General features: G+C 42.3%; 1 protein-coding gene across 5 annotated transcripts in view; it reads right to left on the reverse strand.

The window, feature by feature from the left end:
• Positions 1 to 15,916, reverse strand: part of LOC117365090 (solute carrier family 2, facilitated glucose transporter member 11-like) — a 71,217-nt gene that overhangs the window by 34,631 nt on the left and 20,670 nt on the right. For 4 of the 5 annotated variants that reach the window (XR_004540349.1, XM_033955038.1, XM_033955037.1 and 1 more), the window contains 4 exons: positions 13,953 to 14,077; positions 8,893 to 9,022; positions 8,642 to 8,790; positions 504 to 691 (listed from right to left, as the gene is read on the reverse strand). Coding sequence is in view for 4 of the 5 variants with exons in the window: in XM_033955038.1 (XP_033810929.1) it covers positions 504 to 691; positions 8,642 to 8,790; positions 8,893 to 9,022; positions 13,953 to 14,077 (592 nt within the window). In the remaining variant the exon portion in view is untranslated. The remainder of the gene's footprint in view (positions 1 to 503; positions 692 to 8,641; positions 8,791 to 8,892; positions 9,023 to 13,952; positions 14,078 to 15,916) is intronic. The other variant, XM_033955039.1, reaches the window with a different exon arrangement.

The following is a 15,916-nucleotide window of genomic DNA, read 5'->3' on the forward strand; positions in this document are numbered from 1 at the left end:
CCTGTCAGAGCTGGTGTTAGACCGCAAATGCGAGCTAGGATTTAACAGAGAGAGGAAAAGTCTTTTTTGTTTGTTTATTTTGTTTACACCACAGCGCCAGTGTGGTTAGAAGAAGGCAAAGGGGGTGAAGAGGCTATAAAATAAACCCACCAGGATGTTTGAAAAAAAAACAAAAACACCCAATTGGGCAGGAAAATCGAATCGAAAAACCAATTCAATAGGCTGAATCGAATCGAATCAAATTTTTTTTCCCTGAATCGGGCAGCACTAGTGTTCACATCATTTGCAATGTTCTCACCTTTGCAGTTACTCTATTTAGTTCTGTTCTAATTTTCTTATCGTTTCCCATTTTAAAGTTAAATGTAACTGCAGTAGTTTTCCTTAATGTCCCCCTTCCAGTGATTATATCAAGTTTGATCACATATAAAACAGAGAAAAATGAAGGCAGATAAATCATGGTATACTAATGAGTATCCACATGCAGATTGACAATTACACTTAACTGCATTTATTCCACAGAGCTGTAAGGCAATTATCAAGGCAAATACACAGTACAGCTGCCATCTCAAGGATTTCTCTCTCAGCAGCTCTAGGATACTCAGAATTTTGGTTCCTTTTCTTGCAGCTTGCTCCCTCATCATGTCCTCAATCTCATCATGATGATCTCCTTCTCCCCAGAGCTGCTTTATGGCTAGAGAAGAGAACAAGAATAAACTAGGTCAGGAGTAGGCAATTCCGGTCCTCGAGAGCCACAGGCGAGTCAGGTTTTCAGGATATCTACAATAAATATGCATGAGATAGATCTGCAAGGAGGCAGTACATGCAAATCCATCTCATATATATTCATTGTGGATATCATGAAAACCTGACCTTCCTGTGGCTCTCGAGGACCAGAATTGCCTACCCCTGAACTAGGTCATCAGTTGGTCAGACTCTTAATTACTTTCACTGCTTTCAATGATTCATTTTTCACAAATCCCTATCATCATTTAGTAGAGGAGTGGTCTAGTGATTAGAGAAAAGGAAAAAAAAAAGAACAGTGGAGGTGACCGACCTCTGCGTTCTAAAACTTTATTTACTTGAAGATTTGACACATACATCTCACATGAGAGTCATTGTGATGTCGGACGCCATTGGGCTGGATTTCGCCTACAATGTTTCCAGTGAAAAGATATTCAAAAGCAGGATCCTTGATGCAGGTTGTTTAGGCCAAAACATCTATGGGCTGAATCTTCAAGTAAATAAAGTTTTAGAACACAGAGGTCGCCTTCGCTATTCTTTCTTTTATTCTCCATTGTGAGAATGATTTTCTCCTGTGTTGGTTTCCTAGTGATTAGAGCAGCAGGCTGTGAACCCTGGATGCTAGATGCCAAACCTACTTCTCCCATTGACATTACTTGTGACTTTGGGCAAGTCTTTCACCCTATGTTGTTTTAGGTATAAATCTGAGATTATAAACCCTATAAGGCAGGGGACCTACCAACTGTTCCTGTCTATAAGTTGCCTTGAGCTCAGTTTTGTGAAGGTGAGTAATAAAATTTAAATGCAGAAAATGTCTAGGTACAGTATGAGTGTTCATTCCTTCACTCATCTTATCTGTCAGTGCAAGTGCTTTGTTCCCTTCTTGGATTGAGGAAAGTATTTTATTTCAGCCACACCATTTTTCACCCAATTATACAAACTTACCCCCAAATTCTATAAAGTGTGCTTAAAGTTAGGCACCTAGCTGATGTGATTAATAGGCTTAATTGATGCTTATAATTAGCACTTAAACCTCATAACTGCCGTTAATTGGACTCAACTGAAAAATAGGGGACAGATTCTCTGTACAGCGCTGTTAGCAGCGGCTGCTTAGAAAAGTGGTGCCGATCGCATGCCAATCACATGGCTGCACTGTTTCGAGAATTGCGGCCATGTCAACAGTAGGCACCAGAAATGTAGGCCAGGGTTTTTACAGGCCTATATTTCCGGTGCCTACTTTTGACGAGAATTGCATCCCTAGAGGCGCATATTGGCACCTATGTCTACTTCCGGCATAAACTACGCCTTCTTTAGATATAGGCGCTGGTAGGTGCCTCTATGCATGGGAGTTGGATGCCATCATTTGTAGGCACGTGCAAGCGCTTATATATATATTTTTTAAATTAGATTTTAAAGAAATTAGATTTTAAAGAAATTTGATCATGTTACTCCTTTGCTTCAAAAAGCCCACTGGTTGCCTGTCCCACACAGGGTAACTTATAAAATCGCCTTTCTGACATTTAAAACTTTGCAGACCAATACACCAGCATTTATAGACAGACTTTTGATCCCGTATGACCCTCCGAGAGTTTTAATACAATCTTAACATTCCATCTTTAAAAATAATCGGTACACGTCGTACCTCAATTTTTTCTGTGACAGCCCCTATGATCTGGAATTCTCTTCCTTTACACTTAAAAACTGAAAAAAACTTAAAATTTTTTAAAAGCAATTTAAAGTGCTTTCTTTTTAAAGATGCTTTTAATTGATCAATTGTATTTTAGAAATTAACCTATTCTTGTCTTTTACATTTATTTTCCCAGTCCCTTTTTGTGTTTACCTTAAATGTTTCTCACATTTTCTATATCGATTGTATTTCTCCCCCTCTTCCTATTCGTGTTTAGGGGCCTTTCGGTCCGTATTTACCTAGTATGTAATTGCTGTCAGTCTTGTAGTTTTTTTTTTTATAGAAATGTATGTTTTAATTGTTAAATTTTTGTTTAAATGTTATTTTAAATCTTGTTCAACGCTTTGTAGTTTCGAAAAAGCGTTTAATCAAAAATCTGAATAAACAATAAACAATTGGTTTTTAATGAGATGGTCAATGACCACGCCATTTATCACCAATTAAAACAATTAAGTTAGGCGGCGGTAAGGTGCCTATCGCCACCTAACTTAAGGCACACTAAAGAGAATTTGGGCCTCGGCGTTTAACTCGAAACAATGCGATTCTATAAAAAGTAGGCGCCCAGACCAAAGTGCGTAAATTGGGCATGGTTAGAGGCAGATCATGAGTGTGATTTCGAGTTAGGTGCCTGTTTCTGACTTCAGCGCCATTGTACGTCTAAATTAGGCGCATACATTTAGGCCACAAAAAACCCTGGTATAAATACAGTGCTCCTAAAAGTTAGAACGCCTAGCAATGCCTAGCATCACTTAAGCCAGTGGTCTCAAACTCAAACCCTTTGCAGGGCCACATTTTGGATTCGTAGGTACTTGAAGGGCCGCAGAAAAATAAATAACAATTTTGCATGAGGTAAAACTCTTTATAGTTTATAAATCTCCCCCCCCCCGAAGGCCTGCATATTCCCCCCTTCTTTGCAGTGTCCTCCAGCTTCCTCCCGATCTTAGTTTCAGCTAATTACCACAGCCTGCAGAGAAGATCGCTGGTGCTGTAGCGTTCCTTGCAGGCTACTATCAGCCTCCGCAGCACGTTCCCTCTGCCATGGTCCTGCCCCTCCTCTGATGTCAGGCAACTCCAGTCCTCGAGGGCCAGAATCCAGTTTGGTTTTCAGGATTTCCCCGATGAATATACATGAGATCTATTTGCATGCACTGCTTTCAATGCATATTCATCGGGGAAATCCTGAAAACTTGACTGGATTCCGGCTCTTGAGGACCGAAGTTGCCTACCCCTGTTTTATACAGTGTGCCTAATTTTTATAGAATCACGCTTAACGCCACACTAATCAGTGCCAATTTATTAGGCACCATATATAGCAGGGGTAGGGAACTCCGGTCCTCGAGAGCCGTATTCCAGTCGGGTTTTCAGGATTTCCCCAATGAATATGTATTGAAAGCAGTGCATGCAAATAGATCTCATGCATATTCATTGGGGAAATCCTGAAAACCCGACTGGAATATGGCTCTCGAGGACCGGAGTTCCCTACCCCTGATAGAATCGGTGTCTTAGTGCATGAATGCAAACATGATTTGCAGCACACTAAAATTATGGAATACTTGTACTTCCACATGTGAATGAAACATTTATACACGTGGAGGGGCATTAAAAAACAACAACCCAAAACCAGGAACAGACATGGCCATTTTCGAACGGCAAACTGCTGGACGTCCAACTATAATAATAATTTTTTTTTTTTTTTAATTGTCCACTTAGATGTCTTGGCCACCAAGACGTCTAACTTTATACCCCATTTTTGATGAGAAAAACATCCATGTTGAAAGCGTTCAAATAGACATGGGAGGGGCTAGAATAGTAATGAACTGGCCACATAGATATCCCAACAGAGCAATAGAACACCTTGGAAGACACTGCTGTGAACTTCACATAAAGGGTGCCAGATGTATAACTATCCATAACTCCCTTATAATTTATGGTGAGCCCCCCCCCCCAAAAAAAAACAAACCTACTATACCTACCAGTGTACCACCCCAATAGCACTTATGGCTGCAGGTGGCACTTATATGACAGTACAGTATAGTAGGGTTTGGGTAGGCTCCCACGTTCTGCCATAAATGTAGTAGTTAGAGTGGCTTATGGGCCTGGGTCATCCTCTCTATGGTTCACTAGCCCACCCACCAGGCTACTTAAGACACCTGTATGCAGCTCTGCTAGGCTTCCCTATACCAGATGCTGCTGTTTTAGAGCTAGGTATATACCTATTTGTTCTCATTTTTGTTTGCTGGAAGGGGGGGGGGGTCAGTGAGTACAAGGGGCGTGTGGGGATGTCTTACCTTGAAGCATGCAGTGGTCAACTGGTCAGTTGACCAGTGGCACTCAGATGCTTCTAAGACAGGTCTAGTTCCAAACGTGTAAATTCCGTTCAGGATGTTTTGCAAAACATTTGATTATCGCTGCAACACGTCCCTGTCTAGCCTGCCCTTAAGCTCGCCCAAAGCCTGCCCTTAGCCCGCCTCCACCATGCCCATCTCGTGATCTGGATGCCGAAAGGCTGGGATACCTCGCTAGAAGTCCAGAAAGGTAGTTTAAATGTGACATGCAATTTTATATTTTGATGTACTTTACGATCTGGCCAGTTTTTATAGGCTACAATGATGTATGAGCTTGAAGCGACTTGCATGGTTCATGTATTTTTATATCCTGTATGTATGGGTGTATTTGCTTTATGATTTTCTTGATGTTGTATTGAATGTAAACTGTACTGTTGTATTTTGTATGTAAATATGTAACTTGCCCTGGATAAGGGCGGGGATAAATAAATAAACAAATAAACAAACAAATGTGCTTTCGATTAACGGCACTAGGATATCCTGACAATTAGGACGTCCAAGTGCCGGCGGCTTCCCCCTTGTTACAGCTGTATGGTAATGTTGATTTTCCCCCGGGAGTGGGACACTCTTGGTTTCGGCAGTGGGAGCAGAGAGGGTGCAGATCACTTCAGGATCTTCTCAATGTGGGGGGTGGCCAGTTTCCTACGTTTGCCCAGCTACAGTCCCATTGGCATCTGCCCCAAACTCATTTCTGGGCTTACCTTCAAGCCCGCCATTACTACCAGTCCCTTCGTCATAGATGGGGGGATGCTTGGCTCTGTGGTCCCCAGATAGCCAATTTTTTCAGGTGACTCCTGAATTGAACAAGTTGGCCACCTGTTACCGCATTTTGAAGAACGCTTCGGCCATGGGCTCCATTGATAGATTGGTTTCCCAGTGGCACTCAAACCTTGATATCACCTATGAGCGGAAGACCTTTCTTGATCTTTTTGCCATGGTATACGCCGTGAGGGGCTCCACGGATTTTGGGTAGATGCAGTTTAAAATACTGCACCGAGCTTATATCTCCAGGGTACAGGGGGCACGTATGGGCCTGTGGGAGGGGGAGGTTTGCAGTAAATGTCACCGCTCTGGGTACTCTCATCCACCATTTTTTGGAATGTCCTGCCTCCAAACTCTGGCTGCAAGTACTTCCATTTTTGGAGTGCCTTGTTCAACGCGCTGTGCCCTGGGATTATGGTTTATTGCTGCTAGGGGATCAGCGTAGATCGCTTGAGGTGGGGCTCACGTTGCCTCAGCGGCAAGTTCTCTACATGGCTATCATGGCGGCAAAAAAGCTTCTGTTGCAACATTGGGTGACTGACACTGTAGCCCCTTTCCCGCAGTGGCTTGCTCGCTTGGCTGAGGTAGGCCGCTATGAAGTACAGTACACTCTTAAATTGGGGCACCTAGCACACCGGGGTTACCTAGCTCTTTGGCTGAGGGCCTTGCTCCTGTGTTCTGGCAATGCGGATGTTGCTGCAGCTCCTATGCACTGACTCCTTTCAGGGGCTGGTGCCATTTTTCCCTAGGTAGATGATACATGGTTGCATGGGGGATATGAATGACTGAGAACCTGGTGAGTGTTTGTTGTGACTTGAGGACGGTTGACTGTGGTTTGGGTGTGTATGGATGGGGGTATTTTCTTACCTAAAATGTCAATTGTGATGGGCATCTAACTAAGGGTATATTGTTCTCTATCTTGTTGTTGGCATGTTCTGCCTCTTGCTGCGACACTTGATTGTTTTGGACTGTACCTATTTGATCCCCCTTTGGTTGTATGTTCCCTTTTGCAATTGCTAATAAATATACTTGGAAAAAAAAAAGGACGTCCAAGTGCCAATTTAGGATGCTTTTTGGATGTCTGTGTTTTCTGATTATGAGCCCGATGAGTTCTATGTGCATGCTCAGCGATAATCTATGGTGTAAGTGCACAAGTCTCATAGTGTGTAGATGCAAAGGGGAGGCACTAGGGTAGAAACATAGAAACATAGAAAAAAGCAGCAGAAAAGGGCTATAGCCCACCAAGTCTGCCCATTCCAAGTATCCCCTCCCCTGAATTTACTCCCTTAAAGATCCCACGTGAGTATCCCATTTTCTCTTAAAATCCGTCACGCTGCTGGCCTTTATCACCTGGAGTGGGAGTCTGTTCCAATGATCCACTACTCTTTCGGTGAAGAAGTACTTCCTGGAGTTGCCATGAAACTTCCCTCCCCTGAGTTTCAGCGGATGCCCTCTGGTGGTCGAGGGTCCCATGAGCCAGAAGATATCATCTTCTGACTTGATGCGTCCCGTGATGTACTTATATGTTTCAATCATATCTCCCCGTTCTCTTCTTTCCTCAAGTGAGTACAGCCGCAATTTTTTAAATCTTTCTTCATACGTGAGATCCTTGAGCCCCAAGACCATCCTGGTGGCTGTTCGCTGAACCGACTCGATCCTCAGCACGTCCTTTTGGTAGTGTGGTCTCCAAAACTGAACACAGTACTCCAAGTGAGGCCTCACCATGGCTCTGTACAACGGCATCATAACTTCAGGTCTCCTGCTGACGAAACCTCTGCGGCTACACCCCATCATTTGTCTTGCCCTGGAGGAAGCCTTCTCCACTTGATTGGCAACCTTCATGTCCTCACTAATGATCACCCCTAGGTCGCGTTCCGCCGTGGTCCTAACCAAGGTCTCACCATTTAGTACATAAGTTCTACGCGGGTTTCTCTTACCCAGGTGCATTATCTTGCATTTTTTAGCATTGAAGCCTAGCTGCCAAGTAGTTGACCATTGTCAAAACTGTACACACGTAGGTGATAGAATATTGTCATTTATGCTCTAAAGCGCCTCATTTAGGTGCGTGCATTTGGGCCTTTATTGATATAATGTAAGTGGGTATGCCTAAAAGTAAGCACATAAATGTTGACTTCCATTAATATTCTATAATTCATAAGTTAATAGAGAGCAAGGAATTAACGACAGTGCATTATGCTAAAATGTGATCTTCTGTAATCTCGGTGGCAGGGGTGACTTGGTGAAACAAGCTACCAGGATCACTCAGGGTAATTTCTGATATTCAGAAATTTAAAAAAGTGCTGAACACAACCCTATGTGCAGAAGCTTTTTTTTAAATGAAAGATGGTTTATGCTACTTTCTTAGAGTGCATTTTAAAGTTTGGTCTATTTATTGTTGTAATGTCTAAATATTATGGATGTACTATGTGGACCGCTTAGGTGTAAGTGGAGTTTTTAAATACCGTATTTTTCGCTCCATAAGACACACTTTTTCCTCCCCAAAAGATGTCTTTGCGTCTTATGGAGCGACTATAACAATTTTTTAAACATCTCCTCCCCCCCTGGTACATTTTTAAATTTCTGGTGGTCCAGCGCTGTATCGGCAGGAGCTATCCGTGCTCGTGCCCCTCCCCCTCTCCCTCTCTTGCTCGACGGCCGCAAGAGATGAGGAGGCAACTGTCCAACAACGGAGGGGCAGGAGCGTGGAAAGCTCCTGCCGACACAGCGCTGGACCACCAGAATTAAAAAAGGTACTGGGCCGGGGGGGGGGGGGCTGCCTACCACTAGACCTGCCCTGTGCCGGGGGGACTGGGTACAAGGCTGGACGGTGGGATAGGGTACAGAGCCTGGCAAGGAGAGGAGCTGGCTGCATAGCCTGATAGGGCAGGGAGGGAAGGGGGCTGGGTGCAGAGCCCAGTAGGGAGTGAGGGGGGGGGGGGGCTGGGTGCAAAGCCTGGTATATTTTATTAAATGGTACACAATTTGGTTTAGAATGTTTTTTTTTTCTTGTTTTCCTCCTCTAAACCTAGGTGCGTCTTTTATAATGTGAAAAATATGGTAAATAATAGCAAATCTATTTAGGTGAAGAGCTTCTGGCTCATTTTACCTTTTATGCAGGCTTCTTTGTTTCCTTTTTGCATTAGGAGGTAGGGAGGTGACTCTGGAAAGAAAGGCAGTGTGACCAGCTGAATCGCTGAGGATATTCCGCTGGCAGCCAGAAGCAATGGCCAAAGGGTTTCTGTTCCTAAAATTTCACTGAAGAACACAGATCATAAATTTATTTTTAGTATGTTTTAAAAAGAGCAGTAAAAAAAAAAAAAAAAAATCAGCATGCTCATAAGCGTACACTGGACTTACCGCAGCCCAAAGATTTGCCCAAAGCATTTTCCTATTGTCACAAAAATGGAGATTGAAGTGTTTGTAAATCCACGGAATTTCCTGGGGGCAATCTCTCCTGCATATTGTGCATGTAAACTAAGACCCAAACCTTGAACAGAAATTGGGGGGAAAAAAACCCAAACACCCCACTTGTTTAGTGGATTAAACATTATAGCACAAGTTCTTTCTGACATCATTCACATGCGTAAGTGTGCCTATTCTTTAAAGCAGTACGTTCAACTGGCACGTACATTTAGGCAGCCCTTACAAAATTGCCCTTAAAGGGTTTGGCTTTAGATTGGATTGGATTTATTACTAACATAGAACATAGAAACATGTTCTATGTTTGTAATAGAAACATAGAAAAATGACGGCAGAAAAGGGCCAAAGCCCATCAAGTCTGCCCACTCCAGTGACCCTTCCCCCATGAGTTTGCTCACCAACCTCCTGCCCTTACCTCATTAGAGATCCCACATGAATATCCCATTTATTTTTGAAATCTGCCACGCTGTTGGCCTCAATCACCTGCCGTGGGAGTTCATTCCAATGATCGACCACCCTCTCAGTGAAGAAATACTTTCTGGAGTCCCCATGAAATTTCCCTCCCCTGATTTTCAGCGGATGCCCTCTGGTGGACGAAGGTCCCATAAGACGAAAGATATCCTCTTCCACCTCGATACGACCCGTGATATATTTAAATGTCTCAATCATGTCTCCTCTCTCTCTTCGTTCTTCAAGTGAGTACAGCTGCAATTTATTCAACCTTACTTCATACGGAAGATCCTTGAGCCCCGAGACCATCCTGGTGGCCATCCGCTGAACTGACTCAACTCTCAGCACATCTTTCTGGTAATGTGGTCTCCAGAATTGAACACAATATTCCAAATGAGGTCTCACCACGGACCTGTACAGTGGCATTATGACCTCTGGCATCCTGCTGATAAAACCTCTACGGATACAACCCATCATTTGCCTTGCCTTGGAGGAAGCCTTTTCCACTTGATTGGCAGTTTTCATGTCATCACTAATGATTACTCCTAAATCCCGTTCTTCCGTGGTCCTAACTAAGGTCTCACCATTTAACGTGTAAGTCCTGCACAGATTTCTTTTACCCAGGCGCATCACTTTGCATTTTTTAGCATTGAAGTTGAGCTGCCAAGTCGATGACCATTGTTCTAATAGTAGTAGGTCCTGCGTCATACTGTCAGGCATAGTGCTTTTACCTACTATGTTGCACAGTTTGGCGTCATCGGCGAACAATGATATTTTTCCTCTGAGCCCTTGGGTCATATCACTTATGAATATGTTGAATAGGATTGGACCTAAGACCGAGCCTTGTGGCACTCCACTGGTCACATCTGATGTTTTGGATGGGGTACCATTTACCATCACCCTCTGAATTCTACCGCTCAGCCAATCCTTAACCCATGCAGCTAGTGTTTCCCCTAATCCCAGCGATTTCAACTTGTTCAATAACCTGCGGTGTGGGACGCTATCCAAAGCTTTGCTGAAGTCCAAATACACTACGTCCAGGGACTCCCCGGCATCCAGTTGTCTTGTTACCCAGTCGAATATATCCAATCCAATGTAAAGCCAAACCCTTTAAGGGATATACCGCTAGTACGTGAATATTGAGCAGTTTACAATACTACTATTAAACAAAAAAACAAACAAATAAGCCCTAAAATACATTAGGGATAGGAGTTACATGTTTACAAACCATCAGAGGGTAGAAGAAAGGCGAAAGGGTCAATAAAGGGCATGAAAGCACAGGAGATGAAAAAGAGGGCGGGGTAATGAAGCTTAGTTTAGTTTCATTTCTTGATAAACCAATCATCAAGCTATATAAAACAACAAATATTATAAAAGAAAGAGAAGAAATACACTAACCAAGCAGCAAAGATGGAAGAGAAGGATAGGAGGGGAAAGAGATGGGAAAATAAAAGATCTCACTGGCCAGGAACATTCTCAGCTTGGTATTAAGTTTACCCAATTAAATTCACTGCCTAACTTAAGGGCAAGAAGAGGACCCAGGTACAAACAGGACTGTTTCGTGCACTCAAGGTAGAAAGGTGGAAGGCAGGACCAGTTGATTCATATAGTCTGAGGAAGGAGCAGGGTTAAGAATGTCAGATAGAGAATGACACGGGGACAAATTTTTCCTCATCCCCACAGGAACTCAATTTCCCCGTCCCCGTGAGTTTTGTCCCTGTCCCTGCCCCATTCCTGTAAGCTCTGCCTTAACCGCACAAGCCTCGAACACTTATGATTCTAAAGTGTTTGTGGCTTGTGCAGATGAGGACGGAGCTTAGGCATTGGTGGAATGAAGCATTATGACATCACAATCTGAGCTCCAGAATGTTGCTACTTATGATTTTAAAGTGTTTGAGGCTTGTGCAGATCGAGGACGGAGCTTAGGCATTGTGGAATGAGGCATTATGACATCACAATCTGAGCTCCAGAATGTTGCTACTTATGATTTTAAAGGATTTGAGGCTTGTGCAGATGAGGACGGAGCTTGCAGGAATGGGGCATGGACAGGAAAAAAACTTGCTGGGATGAGAAAATGAGTTCCTTCAGGGACGGGGAAAAATCTGTCCCTGTGTCATTCGCTAATGTCAGATAGGTACAATGGAATACCTGAACAAAGTAATTTATGAACCAGCAAGAAAACCTTTGAGATGAGGAGGAGTTTGTGGGCATTCATGAAGTAGCTGTATTGCAGTGGGGTACCAAGGGGGGGGGGGAAGGGGGTGCACAGCTGGCCACCCACCAAGGAATAGGTTGCTGCAATCGGGAACAGACCAGCGCCGAGTTCTCCATCCTTGCTTCTCTTCCCCGTGGGCTGACCAACTCTCACCGCCCGACGTCAATTCTGCCTGGCTGACTGTGTCCTCTCTGACGTTAGAATTTACGTCGGGCGGCAAGAGTTGGTCGGCCCACAGGGGAAGAGAAGCAGTGCAAACTCAGCGCCGGCTTGTTCCTGATGATCAGTGGCAGCCTTTTCCCGGCAGCGGTGGCAGCAGCATGTTTCCCAATGGTGGTGGCATGGGGGAGGGCAGGGAGAAAGAAAGAAAGGAAGGGGGGAGACAAGAAGCCAGAAAGAAAGAAAGGGGGGGGCAGGGAGCCAGAAAGAAAGAAAGGGGGGGGACAGGGAGCCAGAAAGAAAGGAAGGGAGCAGGGTGAAACAAAGAAAGAAAAAAATGGGGCATGGGGAGAGAGAGAGAGAAAGACAAACACAAAAAGAAAGGGGGCATAGGGAGAGAGAAAGAAAGAAGGGGCAGGATGAAAGAAAGAAAGAAAGAAAGAAATGGGGCACGGAGAGAGAGAGAGAAAGAAAGACAGACATACAGAAAGAAAGGGGGCAAGGAGAGAGAAAGAAAGAAAGAAAGGGTTCAGGATGAAACAAAGAAAAAGTTGGGGGAGGGAATGAGGTCTGGAGGAGAGGAAGCATACAGGAGGCTGAAAGAAGGGAAGAAATATTGGATGCACAGTCAGAAGAATAAAGTGCAACCAGAGACTGATGAAATTACCAAACAAAGGAAGGAAAAATTATTTTATTTTCAATTTAGTGATCAAAATGTGTCCGTTTTGAGAATTTATATATGCTGTCTATATTTTGCACTATGGCCCCCTTTTACTAAACCGCGTCGAGAGCAGCATGGGGCATTCAGCGCAGCTCCCTGCGCTAAAAAATGTTATTGTGGTTTAGTAAAAAGGGAGGGGTATATTTGTCTATTTTTGTATAGTTGTTACTGAGGTGACATTGCATAAAGTCATCTGCCTTGACCTCTTTGAAAACCTGCGGAATATAAATGATAATTAACATTTTCTCTGCATACAGTGTGCTTTATGTTTTTAAAATTTTATTCTTGGTAGATCATTTTGACTTGGCCACAAAGGTAAGGGGGAGAGAGGGAGGGGTGCTGCTGAAAGACATCTAGTAATCCTTGCAGGCTTGAATGTGCAGGGAATTATTTTTATAAAATCATGTTTTGTTATGTGACTGGCATTATTTAGACTTTAATTTCTATGAATGAATAGAATGTAAATGATATAAAATTACTTGCTTGTTTTTATGTGTGTGCGCTGAAGGAAAGTGGAGAGAGAGTGGGCTGAGGACGCTGAAGGGAAATTGGGAAGAGAGAGTGGAGAGAAGACGCTGATTTATAAATTGACAATTGTACAGAATATTGTTTCTTTTTATACTTTAATATAATAAGTTCAATATAAAACAATTCAAGGCTTGTGGGGATGGAATCAGGTTGTGGGGATGGGGACCGAGCTTACGGGGATTAGTCCAATAAAATGGTATTTTCTTATTTCTCATTATTTGTTTGATTTTTATTTGTTAATTTGTAAAGTGGTGATTGTTGTGTATCAGTTTTTTCAAATTTACATCTACTGCCTTTATATTTTGCACAGTATTAGAGGACATGTGTTACTATTTTTGTGGTGTTGTAGTGTTGCATTGTATGCAGAGTCTGGTTTCTTGGCGGTTCAGTTTAACTTTTGTCTACATATTTCTATTTTTAGTTTGTGATTATTCCATATTGGGCGAGGGTGTATCTGTCTGTGTGTATGAAAGGGACATGGCTTTCTGATAGCATCAACTGTACAGGATCAATTGACTGTGCAGGATCTGGCTTGTTTAGTTTTACAATGTATGTGTTGGTGTTCTAATGCTCACTGCAGTGTTTAAGATGCTGCCTTTTCCTAGGTACACTCTTGTTGTGCAATATGTGGATTGTTACTAAAAATCATATTTTTCCATATAGATGGGGGGGGGGTGTCAAAAAATGATGGGCCCTGGGTGTCACATATGCTAGGTACGCCATTGCTGTGTTGTCTCCAAATCTCTTTTTTCATACTTTCCTTTTTGGCAAACATCTTCTCCGATATTTCCTGTTTATGTTTTCTTTACTACTTTTCACCCTCTCAAGGCCATTGGATTAAGATCATTGCCTCAACCTCTCACTAAAAATTGCTGTGAACATTTCTACTGGCGAATACATCTGACTTTGATACAACTGGTTTACCTGAAGTGAGGCCAAGGAAAAAACGTCCGACCATAATCATCTCAAAAGAACCGGCCTCCCTGCTGAGGCCACTGAGCAGAGCGGCTCCCACTGGGATCAGACTATTGCACAGTTGACATTTCTTCCTATAATGGCAAATGAATGTTTTGTGTTATTTAAGTGAATACTCAATTTGGCTTACTATTTCTTCCAAAATTTCCTTGGCTAAAGGTCAAGGAACTGTAATGAGGAAGGAACTAGCAAATCCTCTTACCATCAGCCAGAACCAGAAAGACAGAGAATGGAAATGCTAACAAGGGTTTTATGTCTTGATATTTTTCTCTGATTTATACTTCACATAAGTGATTGTGGAAATGATAGGTACTGTACCTGTTTCATGACCATCTATTACATTTCCCATTTCTCATATTCCACATATACTACTACGTTGAAGGTGGATTCCACATGAAGAAGCCAGAAACACATTTCTGGGAACATACATAAAACACATCAAGCTTAAATTTTAAACAATACTAAAACGATCCTGGGTAAACAAAATCTGGACACCAACACTCCTCAGCTTTACTGACATGGGAGGCTGCCACGCTGGAAAATTCACATCAAAAACACTTGTTTGCAATGTACTCATGAACACCCCAGATTCCTACAATTATTATTATTATTTTTTAAATTCTTTATTGATTTTAAATAATAACAGTGCACTACAATGAATTATCAAGAGCAAATCAGAAAAAGCACTTTATACAAACAAATCATTTTCTACCCGCCTTCCCTTAACTAGCAATAATTAGAAATATATACTTTTAACCATAGTTTCCATAAACTATCTACCATACATAATATTACTATTCTCCCTCCCTCCCTCCCTCCCATCCTACAATTATTGTTAAGAACATAAGAAAAGCAATGCTGAGTTAGACCAGGCTCCATCGAGCTCAGCATCCTAATTGATAGTGGTCAGTCTGGTTCGCAAGTGCCTGACAGATCCAAAAAAGTAGATCTGTTTTCCATAGTTCATTTTCAGAGATGAACAACAGCTCTTCTCAGTTCACCTGCTAATAATTTTTATGGATGTTTCCTCCAGAAATGTGTCCAGCCTCTTTGGGATCCTGCTATGTTGGTTGTCTTGACCACATCTTCTGGCAACTGATTCCTCAGCTTAATTATGCACTGCATAACAAGTGAATCAAATTTTCCTTTCTTGGTTATGATAATTTCAATGAAAATAGGAGTTTAAATAGTTAAATGCCTCTATAAAATTAAGGGTGTTATCCCTTATTGATTACTAAATTTTATGTTATTATGTAATATAATTCTTTCTCCTCAAGGATGTGGGCTTGATGGGATTTTTTCTATGACTGATTTAAGTTGTATTAAGAAATAATATTTCTATATTTTTTGTGTAAATTCCCATATCCTGTATACTTGTTTGGATACATTAATAAATTTCAATTTAAAAAAAACCCCAAAACAAGTGGATCAATATTTCACTCTGTCAAAAATTACAAAGACTAGGGGACATTCAATGAAGTTACAGGGAAATATTTTTAAAACCAATAGGAGGAAATTTTTTTTCACTCAGAGAATAGTTAAGCTCTGGAACGTTTAGTCCAAAGTTATGGTAAGATCGTATGGCGTAGCTGGTTATAAGAAGGGTTTGGACAATTTCCTGGAGGAAAAGTCCATACTCTGTTACTGTGAAAGACATGGGGGAAGCCACTGCTTGCCCTGGATCGATAGCATGGAATGTTGCTACTCCTTGAGGTTCCGGAATCTTATGTTACTCTTTGAGATTCCAGAATCTTGCTATTCTGTAGGATTCTAAATGGAATGTTGCTTCTCCTTGGGTATTGGCCAGGTACTAGTGACCTGGATTGGCCACTGTGAGAACAGGCTACTGGGTTTGATGGACTATTGGTCTGACCCAGTAAGGCTATTCTTATGTTCTTAAATAATTTCTATGA

This window comes from Geotrypetes seraphini, chromosome 8 (genome assembly GCF_902459505.1).
Source record: "Geotrypetes seraphini chromosome 8, aGeoSer1.1, whole genome shotgun sequence".
Lineage (NCBI taxonomy): Eukaryota > Metazoa > Chordata > Amphibia > Gymnophiona > Dermophiidae > Geotrypetes > Geotrypetes seraphini.